A 15,168-nucleotide genomic window follows, 5' to 3' on the forward strand; every position below is an offset into this window, starting at 1 on the left:
AACACACACCCAGTTAACCAAACTAAAGAGAATAAACACCCAGTTAACCAAACTAAAGAGAACACACACCCAGTTAACCAAACTATAGAGAATAAACACCCAGTTAACCAAACTAAAGAGAACACACACCCAGTTAACCAAACTAAAGAGAACACACACCCAGTTAACCAAACTAAAGAGAATGCACACCCAGTTAACCAAACTAAAGATAATAAACTCCCAGCTAGGAGACAGCTTTCAGACCGCTGTTTATATTACATTCACATTTTTTCTAATTTCATATTATCTTTTAGTATTATTCATGAAGATGTGAAAATAACATGACATGCTGTCTTCTGTCACCATCCAGTCTTCTCAGCAGAGTGAGGAATACAAAACAGAGATGAAGAGATAAAAACAGAGAGAAGAGTCACATTTGTGTGTATCAGTGTCGCTTCCGTCCCTCTCCTTGCCCCAACCTGAGCTCGAACCAGGGACCCTCTGAACAGATGGACAACCATCACCCACAAAGCATCGTTACCTGTTACTCCACAAAAGCTGTGGTCCTTGCATAGCAAGGGAAACAACTACTTCTAGGTCAGAGCGGATGAGGTCACCGGTTGAACACTACTAGCGAGCACCACTAAATAGCTAGCCATTTCACATCGGTTACATGTGCGCACTTGTAAATATGTGTGTTTGTCTATGTGTGTATGTGTCAGAAAGAAGACTCGTACTGCAGTAGTTCATAGAGCAGAGGTCTGTCCCTGTATCGTATGCCTGCGGCTGCAGGCGTCAGGTACTGTAGTAGGTTGATGGTCCTTCGCAGCCGTCTGTCCACGTAGTGAGCGTCCCAGGCTGGGTAACGTTTCCTGGGCATGTCAATCTTTATCAGAGGACCTTCGAAACGCCTCGAGGTGGGGGGCTCCAAACGCACCTGGAACACCGGCAGACAGCCTTCTGCGATGATGTCATCACTGTGAAACGGGGCAGCAAGGTGGGCTGGGGTGGGCGGAGCTGAAGGGGGCAAGGGGTTACCCCACAGCAGCTCATCACACCAGGTCGATGCCGGGGTGGGGTGTGTGTGTGAGGGGTGAAGAAGGCCGTAGTACAGAAGCATCACCAGTACTCCACCCGTAAAGGACAGGTAGACACCACACAACGCTGGAACCGCGTAGCTGTCTGTCTCTTCATGGTCACGATACACATACCTGTAACACATACGCACACACACACAACTGTTATGATATCCATGCACACACATTTGTCTCTGTACAATCATGAGAGATACACCTATTCGAAGATAAAACACATACTGTAGGTGTGTGCCTGTCTGTCTATCTGTCTGTCTGTCTACATACCACAGTCCAGTAAGCAGTGTGTTCTCAGCCAGTACCACAGAGTAGTAAGCCACCATGCGTCCCCTGGTGTGTCCCTCCTTGACGTTGAACCAACAGAAGATGTAGACGATGCCAACCACCATGTTAAACAAAACCTCCTCCCAGCGAGACATACAGAAGTCTGTTCCGCCATGCACCACCCACAGGGCCATGCCACACCAGTGGAGCACCACGAAGATGCCAAAGTACAGGTGGAAGAGGGATGCGAAGAGGGCGAGAGAGAGAACGCGGGAGGAGATGGTGAGGAGGCGCCAGAGAAGGTGGAGGAGGGCACCGCGATAACTCAGACTGCGCTGGTCGTCTCTGGAGTCGCGCAGGAGCTTGTGGTACGAGGCCAACACCCAGGATAGAGACAGAAGAGAGCCTAGACTAGATATACCTAGGGAGAGAGATGGAGTGACTCATCTTGATAGCTGTAATACCAGTTGACCAGTGAGTGTGTGTGTGTGAACTGTGTGTATACGTACACTGTAGAGTCTCAGCCCGGTTCTGCTGTATCATAATACAGAGCTGTAGTACTAGTTGAGGAGCTGACTCCAGGAAGGTCTCCAGTAGCCGCAGCATGTTGACGTCTGCGTACTCAAACATCATGGCCCAGTAGAACCTCCTCTGTGCCTCCTTATGCTCCTTCATACGGTGGGACTGGATACCCAGGTATAAAGTACGGATATACCTGGGGGTCAGAGGTCAATAATTATGGCAGAGAGTGAGAGAGACGGTTTGTGTAGAATGAATCAGATTAAACACTGAGTGCCCCAGGCTGTGCTTGTGGGGTGTGTGTGTGTGTCTGTGTTTCTCTTGTGTGTTTGTGTATGTGTGAGCATGTGCGTAGACATGCTCATACGACCATCTGGGCTGCATGATATGAGCTAATTTCATACGACATCAATAATTCACTGGTCACATACAGTAGAAACACATGCACGCACGCATTTCACCAGATAAACCTGCAAGATGCCGCATCACAACAGAGAGTTTAATTTGGCAAAAAATTGTGTCGCTATCCATCATTCCCCTTCCCCCTTCACTTCTGTTCTGCGTGTTCAAGCTCTTTTTTTCTGTCCATTCTACTCCCTCCCTCCATCTCACAGTGATCTAACTCAATCAGACTGAACCATTCCACACACACCACTCTTTGGGAAAGACTCTATTAGGGAGATTGTTACAAACGTACACACACACTAGCTCTTAAGCCCACTCAACATCTCCCTCAGGCACCTAGGCCATGAAAGATTAGTCTGACAGAGAGAGGGAGAGAGGGGGGAGCGGGGAGTGGGGAGGGGGTACATACAGGATATCCGAGTGGAGTGGCATGCCTTCGACCTTTGGTGTTCAGTCTGGATGTTTTGATGTAGTGTTTTGTCAGTTTGATGGCTAACTAGCCTTGTGACTATCAGCTCCGCTAGCTAGTTAGCTATCCAGCTAATTGTCTAGCTGTGCCAGACACAGACAGTGGAAGTGTAGAGAAAACACAAGAGAAGATGGAAATCGATTGAGCCCAAATAGGTTCAAACTGTTTTTACCGAATTAAAAAAAAAAAGAAGCTTTATTCAGGTCAGTGCTGGTTCTGCATATGTGCCCTTCCTTGCTAATTATATAGGCCATTAGTGTATGGTTTGAGTAGCCTAGCTAATACTTACAGCCAATCACATTCTAAATATCACCTCCTTCACTGACTTCCAGTGTGTGTGCGTGCAATTTTTTGTGTGTGTTTGTGTGTCAGCGGCAGATACTCTTTCTTCTTTGTTCTCCACCTGTACACACACGGTGAGGTTAACACGTGATCTAGTACATGGACTTCATTTGATAGTAGAGAATAGAGAATGGGAGAGGAGAACAGAGGAGAGAAGAGGAGAAGTGAGGAGAATGACCTAAATGGCCAAGTACTCCTTTTGTCTCCACCAGGCACAACCAGACTGGCCACCGCTCACAGCCTGGTTCCTAGCCACTGTGGTTCCGCATTGCTTGCTCTTTGGAGTTTTAGGCCGGGTATCTGTATAAGCCAAGGGGAAAATTGTGGTGTAGATATTGGGGGATGAACAGTAGGTTCAGGTGGTCCTGGTGGTCCACCCCGGATTTTATTTTTGACATTTTAAAACGCATTCTCTGCAATTCTACACAGTTTGAAATGACTTATTATGCCTCTCTTGAGTGGTATTTTGAGGGGTATATGGAGGGGTATTTTGAAAACACAGCACAAGTGGGAAGGATAAGTAGAAGGCCACCCAACCCCCCCCCCCACAAAAAAATATATATATACATATAAATATATTCTTAGGAAACCAGCTAACTTCCTGCATTTCAACACCTTTTGTCATGGGGCAGACAGAAAAATGTGCAGTTTTATAATGCTATTCTACACATTTTCTCATGAGTCTGAGAACATTTAGCAGTTTTAAAGCAAATTTCCTGCAATTCTACAAATCCTTCCATGTGGCAGAGAGAAAAATGTGCTGTTTTATAGCTTATCTCATGATATTATTCACATTTTGACATATGTCACGCCCTGACCTTACAGAGCCTTTTTATGTCTCTATTTGGTTTGGTCAGGGTGTGATTTGGGTGGGCATTATATGTTCTTTATTTCTTTGTTTCTGGCCGAGTGTGGATCCCAATCAGAGGCAGCTGTCTATCGTTGTCTCTGATTGGGGATCATACTTAGGCAGCCCTTTTTCCCACCTGTGATTGTGGGTAGTTGTCTATGTGTAGTGGCCTGAGAGCACTACGTAGCTTTACGTTTGTTATTTCTTGTTTTGTTGGAGACATTATAAATAAACTAAAATGTACACTGACCACGCTGCGCCTTGGTCCATTCATTTCGACGAGCGTGACAGACACGAGGCAGAGAATTTTGCAGATTTAAAGTAACTGTCCAGTGTAAATCTCACTTTTAAAATTAATAACTCATACCCAAATAATGATGTTGACTCATCCTATACTTGTATTTGTGGCCAAAGAATAAATTGGAGAAAAAACACTTTAAAAAACCCCCATCTCAAACAGTAATTCCTATTTCCTCATAGAGGATGATGTCATCCTCCTGATTAGGATGAGCTGGCCAATCAGCATTTTTAATGATTGGTATATGCCCACTCCATTCTGTTGTTGGGGTACACCCACACCATTCCAAAGCAGAAAAGCTGTGTTTTAACATATTAATTTTCCTTCCAAATTTAAAAAAAAACGAATATTGTAATTCATTCTAGGTCATATTTCATAGAAATCTGGTCAATCCGATCAATGCACCATCACACCAGGTCATTTAATGCTTAAAAAATAGCTGAATAAGATTTTGGCTACAGAAGTGGCATTTCCTACCAATCTCTGCAGCTTACGTCCAAAAACATATCCTGTGAAATGACGAGTTACTAGCTAGCTACAAGTGGCTAGCATAGCTAACTTTTTTGTGCCCCAAGTTCACAGTTAAAGCTAATTTCCTGCAATTCTACAAATTTTGACATTGCTTTTTGACATGTTCATATGCTATCTGGGGGCCCCACGACCCAATTAATAAAAATAAAAAAAGAAGTATTTTAAAGAAATTATTGGGGGGAATGAATCAACCTATTCTGAATATTGGGTAGGACATATTGGGTGGCAAATGTGTCCTACCCAATATGGTATAGGCACTTTGTGACAACTGCTGATGTAAAAAGTGCTTTATAAAATAAATTTGATTGATTGAAGAAGAGAGGGGAGAACAGGGGGGCATGCTCTGTCCTTACCTCCAGACCTGCCCCAGCTGTAGAATGTGTATGGTGATCTGTCCTTACCTCCAGACCTGTCCCAGTTGTAGAATGTGTATGGTGATCTGTCCTTACCTCCAGACCTGTCCCAGCTGTAGAATGTGTATGGTGATCTGTCCTTACCTCCAGACCTGTCCCAGTTGTAGAATGTGTATGGTGATCTGTCCTTACCTCCAGACCTGTCCCAGCTGTAGAATGTGTATGGTGATCTGTCCTTACCTCCAGACCTGTCCCAGCTGTAGAATGTGTATGGTGATCTGTCCTTACCTCCAGACCTGTCCCAGCTGTAGAATGTGTATGGTGATCTGTCCTTACCTCCAGACCTGTCCCAGTTGTAGAATGTGTATGATGATCTGTCCTTACCTCCAGACCTGTCCCAGCTGTAGAATGTGTATGGTGATCTGTCCTTACCTCCAGACCTGTCCCAGCTGTAGAATGTGTATGGTGATCTGCCACAGCCAGACTGAGGCCACTCTGACCCGGTCTGTTCCAGGATAAACCCCCCTGTGGCTGGTTGGCCCTTGCCTGGTCAGCTTTTCTCTCTCTCCTCCCCTGCTGCAGTCCACCGTCCCCAGCCAGGTGGTCAGACACTCTCCGCTGTAGTCCTGGATGAACCAGCGGAAGCTCAGTATCTGAACTACAATCGACGGCACCAGCACCAGGAAGAGCGTCAGGCCAAACCACAGATAGTCCTGTCTGTCATAGTAGTCTGCAGCGAGAAGCAGGTCTGTTCCCACATCCCAGAAGAAGACGAGGAGAGCCAGGATCAACCAGAGACAGTCCAGCCACAGTCCCTCCTCTGGTGGGCAGCGAGTCTCCCTCAAACTCCTACCACCTCCAACTCCGGTATCCCCGATCCTTCTATAATAATGATCATAATAATAATGGTAAAAGGCTCAAAACGAGAATAGCAGAGACAATTATCATAATTATCTCTCTCTCTCTCTCTCTCTCTCTCTCTCTCTCTCTCTCTCTCTCTCTCTCTCACTCACTCACACTCTCTCTCTCTCTCTCTCTCTCTCTCTCTCTCTCTCTCTCTCTCTCTCTCTCTCTCTCACCCACCCAGTAGTGTCTTTCCCCAGCAGGTTTCCCAGACAGTTGGAGCGACAGCCCCAGTAGCAGACAGCAGAGTGACAGCAGAGGCAGATGTGGATAGCTGCAGAGTCCAGAGGCTGACAGTCTTCCTCTGTGTCTCCATCAAACACCCCCTCCCCCACTCCTTCCTCCATTTCTCCCCCTCCATCAGACTGCGCTGCCATGTTCCTCCCCTTTCCTCTCGTCCCAAACCAAAACACACCCTCCTCTGAACCCACGTCACTTCCAAAATACCTCCTGTCCCTCCCCAGCCGCGGTGTTTCTGTCTCTGACTCTCCCGGGGAGCCATCAGAGCCGGTCACCGCACGAAGGCGGCTGCCCCTCTCCCTCCTCCTTCTCTCCCTTCCTCCTCGCCCTCCTCTCTAGGAAACACTCTATCCCCTCTCCTACCAGGCGCTCCTTGCGACCAGTGGCAGCGGTTGAATCCGTTCCTATTCCTCTCCTCCTCCAGCCAATCTTCATCTCCCAGTCTCTCGCTCCCTCTGCATCTTCTACATGGCTGTACTCACCACGGTCATCTAGGGAGACAGTGGCTTGTTATGACGTAATGCAGCATCTCCCAGCTAAGAGACGTGTGTGTGTGTGTGCTGAGACATGAGTGTGTGAAAAGCCAGTGAATTAATCCTCATCTATGCGGAACTGTGGTCGCGTTTCAGCCTTCCCCAGCCTGTCTCTCAACCTGTCACACATACACCACAGCAGCCTATGAGCTGTCCGCTCCACCTCACTGCTTGAGCCCTCTGCGCTGCTCAGCTCAGGTCAGAACGCACTCACACACACTCCGCCTCCTAGCGGCAAGACTAGACACAACATCTGCACATCTGTACATACACTCTCTCTACCAACCCCCCTCTCTTCCCTTCCTGAGCAGGCTTCAGGCCAATAGCTCAGCCAGCCTAATCACCCAGAACATATGTGTGTGTGTGTGCGTGAGCCCTGCCAGAGGAAGGAGAGGGGAGAATAGATGGAAATAGAGAGAGAGGGAGAGAGGAAGGAGAGGGGAGAAGAGATGGAGATAGAGGGAGTGAGGAAGGAAGAGGGTGTGGGAGATGGGAGAGATAGTGGGTAGGGGAGGAGCAATTATAAGGATTTAAGAAGAGGGGGATGAGAGAGGGATAAAGCACAAACCAGCCTCTTCACTCTTTCATTCTCTCCCTCTCTCTTTCTCTGTCCACTGGAGATTAGCCTCTATGTTGCCATGACTACCATCCCAGGGTGGCTGAAGGGGAGTCTGGTAATTTGGTCTGTGAAGGAAAGAGAGATGGAGAGAGAGAGAGGTAAATCAGTTGTAATTTGTTCTATAATCAATTCTCCTATTTCTCCATGTTTTTCCTAATGTGTATCAGATACAAACCACACTAGTCTACTGGCTACAGGGACTCTTATGCACGCTTTATATTAAATTGGACCGAGTGAGAGAGGAAGATGTACTGCTCACTTGAGATTCAAATAATAATCGTTGTTTAGAAGCGGGATTGTATGTAATTTTAATTGATGTGACACTTGGTGCTCTGCTTTGAAATGTAGTCCTGTGGACTGTTAGATAACTAGTGTGTTTCTGAATGCAGACATCTTGGTTGGGTTTCCCAAATTCAACGTTTTTTTACGAAATTGTTGGTTACTAAAGTGCAATATTAGTAACCAGTTTCAAATAAGCTGATGAAAATATATGATAACGGTGCCCCATAATAACAAAAATGCGTCAGGACTAACAGTTTCAATATCGTTCATATATACTTTTTTACCAATTACATTTTTGTTTTGTTTTATTGTTATTGTTTGTGTGTGTAACCTAGGCATCTTGCCAGATTCTGTTACCTAATCTTGGGTTTGTGTGTGTGAGGCTGCAAATGGCCAGGATTCCACTCTAGAATCATAGTTTCGACTGATCCTACAGTTTTGTTTCGGTACTGCAGTTTAACTGTTGCCCAGCTCAGAAAGACAATTTCCACAGATGGCCACATAGAGAAGTCAGATTTGAAAATTCCTAATAAGACACTTTAGTCATCACCTTTGTGCACAAAACATCCATTGAATTATTCAAATAATTGTAGCTGAGGCCAATTTTTTTAAATCATTCAAAGATATTAACGAACATATAAACATTTTATATTCATCCAATGTCTGCCATGTTTCTGGATGACGTCGTCGCTGCTGAGTGCTAGTGTGCATGTGACGTTGGTCCGTATAAACCGGATACAACCCGAATATAGACGGTCTATGAATCAGTATATGCGAACGTGAGTAAATTACCTTGAAAACAACGGTCCGACATCTTGGATCTCAATACACCTCAGAATTGTGATGTCAGTGTGCATGTGTGTGAAGGCTTCCCCCGGTGGTCAGGGGTATGTGTTGCATGCTGAGCTCTAGCAGGTCATACACCAGGCTGCTCTCCTTCAGCAGACTCACCAGCAGCTGCTCTCTTTCAGCAGTCCTACCAGCAGCTGCTCTCTTTCAGCAGTCTCACCAGCAGCTGCTCTCTTTCAGCAGTCTCACCAGCAGCTGCTCTCCATTTATTGGACCAGGTCTCTCTTGGAAAAGAGATGTTATCTTAATGAGAAAAAAATGTATAAATAAAAGGTTAAAAAAATAAAATAATTCAGCAGTCTCACTCACTGCTCTCCTCTAGCAGTCTCACCAGTGGCTGCTCTCCGACAATGCTGAATAAATGTTTTGCCTGCGATACTGATGGTTATATCAAGACTAGTAAAGGCCAAGTGCACTACTTTTGTGAAAAATGTATTTTGATTTGTATTTTATTTGGAATATTTCAGAAAAATATTGTGGTCTGTCAAAAAGCAGTGTCACTTGCCGCATCATTTTTTCACACTTTGCTTTTTGAAAGACCAGTATCTTGAAAACTTGACTGCTGACATGCAAAACATTTTTGGGACTGTATCAGAGGCTTAATAAAAAAAGAATCATAATTGGTTAAAATTAGTTTGGGGTTAAGGTAAAGGTCAGTTTTAGATTTTGGTAAGCCGTTTTACAGGGCAGAAGTGTTTTTATAGCTTCTCCTGTTGCATTCCACTTAAACCGCGACATTTGGTCTCCATCTTCTGGCCACAAATATTTGGTTCACCATAACCCAATCACACATTTGGAATGGGATTTTCCCATTCGTACTGACAGTTCACTACACATAGTGCATAACTGTAGCTAAAATATATGCAGGATAGTCTGAACAGAACCCACAAGAGGTCTGGAGTATAGTAACCTTCCCATTGCTCGCACACACAGCAACCAGGTTAAAGCTTTTCTTTGTTGAGAAACACACAACTGTCACTTGACTCAAATCTAGAAAATCTGATAACAGTGTACAAAACATTAAGAACATCTTCCTAATATTAAGTTGCAACTCAACCTTTTGCCCTAAGAACAGCCTCAATTCATCTGGGCATGGACTCTACAAGGTGTTGAAAGCATTCTACAGGGATGCTGGCCCATTTTGACTCCAATGCTTCCCACAGTTGTGTCAAGTTGGTTGGATGTCCTTTGAGTGGTGGACCTTTCTTGATACACATGGGAAACTGTTGAGTGTGAAAAACCCAGCAGTGTCGCAGTTCTTGACACAAACGGTGCGCCTGGCACCGACTACCTTACCCCGTTTAAAGGCAGTTGAATATTTTGTCTTGCCCATTCACCCTTAATGGCACACATACACAATCCATGTCTCAATTATCTCAAGGCTTAAAAATCCTTCTTTAACCTGTCTCCTCCCCTTCATCTACACTGATGGAAGTAGATTTAACAAGTGACATCAATAAGGGATCATAGACTGACCAGGTGAAATCTATGGTCATGGAAAGAGGTGTTCATAAGGTTTTGTACACTCATTGTATATGACAACGAAGTCAGATGTAAAATTGGATGGCAATGATTTTATTATATTCAGAACTTAACACTTAAGAAATTCACAGTCATTTTATATACACTGATCTATTGCACATATAAAAAAAAAAAACAGGCTTGACACACCCAGCTCACATGTGTTTTAGACTATACATTTCTGATCCCCATTAAATTAAGATACAAACAAAAAATAATTAAACCATGGTTTAGCATTACAATACATTATATAAGTGGATTTAAACCATCCAATACTTTTTAGTTCATAGGAAAATTTTCCAAAAACGGTTGTCATTGGGATGAATTTAGAAAAACTGACACTTAAAATGAGATTCCTCATTCCAACTTTACCATTGGAAACATAGAAAAGGCAATGATTTAGAAGTAACCCCCACACTCATCAGAAAAAAGGTAATGAACCATAAAATAAGTATCATAAATGATGACTTCAACGTGTTTGTTCTGACAACAACCATATAAAGCATGTATATCATATAATTCATGTTGGGGTTTTTCAGGGTTATTATTTTAAGCTGCCAAATAATAAGACTTAATATTTTGTTCAAAATATACAAAAACAGTGCACATTTTTCTGTCAAAACCTATAGTGGCATGCACCACAGTAAACATCTATGCTGAAATTCACACGGCTTAGCGGGAAATGTGCCTATGACGCTATCCACTGTACAGCAAGTCAAGGAACTATCCAGTGTTTTCCAGTTATCCAGTGTTTTGTTTGTTGACGATTTACTGTCTGACCTCCAGTTTTTAAAGTGTTGTGTTAGAAGGTATGGATGTTGGTGTTAGTGCTCTTCCTTGTCTCGTCCTATCTTCTCCTTCTTCTCTTTCTCGTCCTGCAGGGCCGTGCCCAGTTTTTTGATGAGGACAGAGAGGACCTTGTCCAGGGGGTCCATCACTCCCCTCTGGAGCCATTTGGGAATTGTAGTCCTTGCGTGGTGGAAGCCTAGCTTCTGGAGAATGTAGTCCACGCCGACAGGATCGATCTTCCGTCCCGTCCAGGAGATGAGCCTGTGGAAATGAATTATTAAGACTGTGTCAAGAAACCTCAGAGATGTATGACAAAAGGGTTTAGGGTTAGTGTACAGGCCTAAAAGTGGGCTTATGGAGTAGTTGACATGCTCAGGTGAGGGGTTAAGGAATCAAACACAGGGATCATATACACATACTACAAATGTATGCACTTACTGTACTGTTAGTTTGGATAAAAGTCTCTACATAGTGGCATATATTGGGTCTGAGGGAAGGGGTCTGGTTTACCTGAGTGTGGGCTCCAGCTGCCAGGTGTTGCACATGAATTCTCTCCAGTCCACCGTAGTGTAGTTGATGCCATCCTCCTTGTCTGTGGAGTTCTCATCATTAAGGGCCGTTGGGCTCTTCTGGCCAGGCCGAGTGGCAAACATCCGGGGGTTGAAAAGGGCTTCAGAACAGGGAAGGGAGAGAGGGAGAGAAACTATAAAGAGTGCCTTGGTTCTCCTTTCTTTTGACTCCGAAATCAAACAGCACCTTCAACTGAAATTCTATTTTAGTTGTACCTTTGTTGCTCTTATTGTCTATATAAAGTTCAGTACTATTTATCTAATTTAAAGTACAGTTAATTGTTCTAGGTTGCGCAATGTAGTGTGCTGCTGCTGTTGACATTTCAGGTGCTCTCACCCTTCTCTTTCTCCTTCAGGTAGGCAGAGACCAGGTCATGCAGGAACATGATGAGCTCTGCGTCCATGGTGACACAGATGTGGTCGGTGAATTCAGTCACCAGGCTGCACTCCACCTTAGGCTTACTGTTGGAGTCTGAAACGGACGGGAAACAATAGTGTCGTTACCTTGCTTTCCAACAAAGATAGATATATATATATCTCTCTATATATATATACATATATACACACACACACAAACGTATGTGGACACCTTCAAATTTGTGGATTCTGCAATATCAGCCACACTGGTTGCTGACAGATGTATAAAATTGAGCACACAGCCATGCAATCTCCATAGACAAACATTGACAGCAGAATGGCCTTACTGAAGAGCTCAGTGACTTTCTATGTGTCGCCGTCATAGGATACCACCTTTCCAACAAGTCAGTTTGTCAAATTTCTGCCCTGCCAGAACTGCCCCGGTCAACTGTAAGTGCTGTTATTTTTTGTGAAGTGGAAACGTCAAGGAGCAACAACGGCTCAGCGGTAGGCCACACAAGCTCACAGAACTGGACCGCCGGGTGCTGTCCTCGGTTGCAACACTCACTAACGAGTTCCAAACTGCCTCTGGAAGCAATGTCAGCACAACTATTGTTTGTCAGGAGCAGTTGTACACAAGCCTAAGATCACCATGCACAATGCAAAGATTCAGCTAGAGTGGTGTAAAGCTCACTGCCATTCGACTCTGGAGCAGTGGAAATGCGTTCTCTGGAGTGATGAATCTCGCTTCACCATCTGGCAGTCTGACGGATGAATCTGGGTTTGGTGGATGCCAGGAGAACGCTACCTGCCCCAATGCATAGTGCCAATTGTAAAGTCTGGTGGAGGAGGAATAATGGTCTGGGGATGTTCTTCATGGTTCGGGCTCAGCCCCTTAGTTCCAGTGAAGGGAAATCTTAACACTACAGCAAACAATAACATTCTAGACAATTCTTTACTTCCAACTTTGTGGCAACAGTTTGGGGAAGGCCCTTTCCTGTTTCAGCATGACAATCAAACACCTTTGGGATGAATTGGAACACTGACTGCGAGCCAGGCCTAATCGCCCAACATTAGTGCCCGACCTCACTAATGCTTGTGGCTGAATGGAAGCAAGTCCCCGCAGCAATGTTCCAACATCTAGTTGAAAGCCTTCCCAAAAGAGTAGAGGCTGTTATAGTAGCAAATATTATATAGGACCAACTCATTATTAATTCCCATTATTTTGGAACGTGATGTACGATGAGCAGGTGTCCACACATACTTTTGGTTATGTAGTGTCTCTAAGATATAGGTCAGACACTTCAGAACAAACTTCCTTTAGATATTTTGGGGACTGTTGTTCCATGCAGTGAATCTGTTATTCAATATGGGCTAATAAAGGCCTAACATAATTTTCAAGGGGTATTAAAATTCAAAATCAAATAGCTAAATGATCCTTGGGATGACCTTCTTAAAACAATTCCATATAGCTTAGTAGACCCCCCCCTCGACTTAAGACTCTTATGGGTTAAGTGCCTTTGAACATGGTATGGTAGTAGGTGCCAGGCACACCGGTTTGAGTGTGTGAAGGACAGCAACGATGCTGGGTTTTACATTCAACAGTTTACCGTGTGTATCATGAACAGGCCACCACCCAAAGGATATCCAGCCAACTTTACACAACTACTGTGGGCAGCATTGGCGTCAACATTGGCCAGCATCCCTGTGGAACTCTTTCGACACCTTGTAGACTCAATGCCCTGACGAATTTAGGCTGTTCTGAGGGCAAGGGGGTGGTGCAACTCAATGTTTTGTACACTCAGTGTATAACTCAACTGAGCCTACCAGTCAAGGAGGGTTCCTCAGGATCCTGAAAGTTTTTGGAGCTGAAATTCAGCTGCATCCTAGGAAGGGCGAAGATTGTCTCCGTCTCGTGGTTGTAGCTGGAAGAGCCGCTGAAGCTGCTGAGCAGGCTTGAACTCTTGGCGGCCGCCCCGCTCTCTGGGTTGTTGGCGTGTACGTTGCGCAAGAGGTTCAGTTCTGGGGAACAGGATACATTAGAATGAGGCAGATGTCTTGAATAACATTGGGTCAAAGGAAACGATAGACCTTGAATTCGACATGGGTAGTATTTAGTACCCTTTACCCTCATTCCTCATGGCAGTTACGTAGTTGAACCACTCTTTGACTGTGGCTACTCCGTGAGGCGGGTTTTCGTGCCTGCGACGGGTGATTTTGGTGATGGTGGCCATGGGGCTCTCTAGCGCCCCGCAGGGTTTGGTTTCCATAGTGTTGTGACCCAGATTAAAAGCCAACGTCTGCACGATGTAGGTGGACTCATCAGTGGAGCCTGATTGGATAGAAAATAGGTTGAGGTTAGAGGTATTTAGGGCAACTTGCTTAGGGATGATGTGCCACTTTGTTTGTATGCCTATATGAATGTAATGTGGTTGTTCATTGTTCAATTCTTTTTAGTTTTCGATCATTAGATGTTTGATTTATTTTTACCATTGAGGACCACTTTGGAAACAAAAGTATCAATTAAAACACTTAAGTCCTATCCTCTGGGAAGACACTGTACATATTGTTGTATAGTTTTTTACCCAAATAAATCCAAATTCCCCATCCCTCCTCTCAGTCTCTTGAAAGCCTTACCGTCCTCCAATATCTTCTGAGCCTCAGTCAAAAAAGCTATGTTGGGCTCTTCCAGGTGGAATAAGGCCCAGGACTTGGAGCGGAAGTTGGGCCCATGGAAGCAGGCCAGGGTCATGTGGTTGCCATGGAGACTAATGGAGCCACCCAGTTGCACTGCGTCTTCTGGAAGAGGCATCTGGAAGAGGGAGATGTGGCACCCGGCGATCACCTTCAGAACTCCAGGCCAGTGTCGATGGTGGGCCGCATCCATGTCTAGGAGAGAGGAAGGGAGAGATCCGTAAGGTGCAATGACAATAGAGGGGGAAAGGGACGGAAAGAGTGGATGAGCATTTAGATCGAAACCAGTCCATTTACTTGATGAACCCGGGAACCCAGTCATAATGGATACTTACACAGCTCTGCAGCACCTTTCTCAATGTTGATGACCGGCGCCTTGGGGGGCAGGTAGGGGACTGGACCCCATGTGGACAATGCTCGTTTGCTTGTGTCAAACTGCTGGGTGAAAAACTCCTGCAGCTTCATCCCAATCTTGATGAGGTCGGGGGTAGTGGAGCGCGAGATGATCACCTGGAAGATATCCCACTGCAAGTCCCCTTGGACAAATATCTTACTGGAGAGAGGGAGGGATAGGTAGAAAGAGAGGTAAAAAAGAGAGGAAAAAATAATGAGAAGAGGGGGAAGGGACAGAGGGAGAAAGGGGCCACAAATGAGAGAGAATGAGAACATACAAGAATGTAGCTTCCAGGGGGGTTATAGCTATACATT

The 15,168-nt window shown here is 45.0% G+C and overlaps 2 protein-coding genes across 18 annotated transcripts in view; both read right to left on the minus strand.

Moving 5' to 3' along the window:
* Positions 1–204: 204 nt before the first annotated feature.
* On the minus strand, positions 205–8,517 carry LOC139383249 (XK-related protein 6-like). The gene is made up of 7 exons (XM_071127696.1): positions 8,474–8,517; positions 7,349–7,464; positions 6,188–6,738; positions 5,537–5,986; positions 1,847–2,052; positions 1,341–1,758; positions 205–1,190 (listed from the first exon to the last, which is right to left on the minus strand). Exons 3-7 carry the CDS (start codon positions 6,382–6,384, stop codon positions 698–700), a joined length of 1,764 nt encoding a protein of 587 aa, XP_070983797.1. The 5' UTR covers positions 6,385–6,738; positions 7,349–7,464; positions 8,474–8,517; the 3' UTR covers positions 205–697.
* A 1,560-nt stretch (positions 8,518–10,077) lies between these two features.
* LOC139384114 (bridge-like lipid transfer protein family member 1) overlaps positions 10,078–15,168 on the minus strand; it is an 89,265-nt gene continuing 84,174 nt past the window's right edge. For 15 of the 17 annotated variants that reach the window (XM_071128776.1, XM_071128772.1, XM_071128766.1 and 12 more), the window contains 7 exons: positions 14,796–15,013; positions 14,404–14,655; positions 13,895–14,098; positions 13,594–13,788; positions 11,747–11,881; positions 11,351–11,510; positions 10,078–11,101 (listed from right to left, as the gene is read on the minus strand). In XM_071128776.1, coding sequence (XP_070984877.1) covers positions 10,876–11,101; positions 11,351–11,510; positions 11,747–11,881; positions 13,594–13,788; positions 13,895–14,098; positions 14,404–14,655; positions 14,796–15,013 — 1,390 coding nt within the window. In that variant the 3' untranslated portion in view covers positions 10,078–10,875. The remainder of the gene's footprint in view (positions 11,102–11,350; positions 11,511–11,746; positions 11,882–13,593; positions 13,789–13,894; positions 14,099–14,403; positions 14,656–14,795; positions 15,014–15,168) is intronic. The other 2 variants (XM_071128775.1, XM_071128760.1) reach the window with 1 other exon arrangement.

The sequence above is a fragment of the Oncorhynchus clarkii genome, chromosome 25 (assembly GCF_045791955.1).
Source record: "Oncorhynchus clarkii lewisi isolate Uvic-CL-2024 chromosome 25, UVic_Ocla_1.0, whole genome shotgun sequence".
In the NCBI taxonomy this organism is placed as follows: domain Eukaryota; kingdom Metazoa; phylum Chordata; class Actinopteri; order Salmoniformes; family Salmonidae; genus Oncorhynchus; species Oncorhynchus clarkii.

Excerpts from the sequence above, each read along its gene's own strand:
- LOC139383249 (XM_071127696.1), bottom strand. The coding sequence starts at position 6,384 with ATGGCAGCGCAGTCTGATGGAGGGGGAGAAATGGAGGAAGGAGTGGGG. Across the intron at positions 5,987-6,187 it reads CTGGGGAAAGACACTACTGG|AAGGATCGGGGATACCGGAG; the intron begins GTGGGTGAGAGA and ends TCATTATTATAG. Across the intron at positions 2,053-5,536 it reads CAGCTGGGACAGGTCTGGAG|GTATATCCGTACTTTATACC; the intron begins GTAAGGACAGAT and ends TCTGACCCCCAG.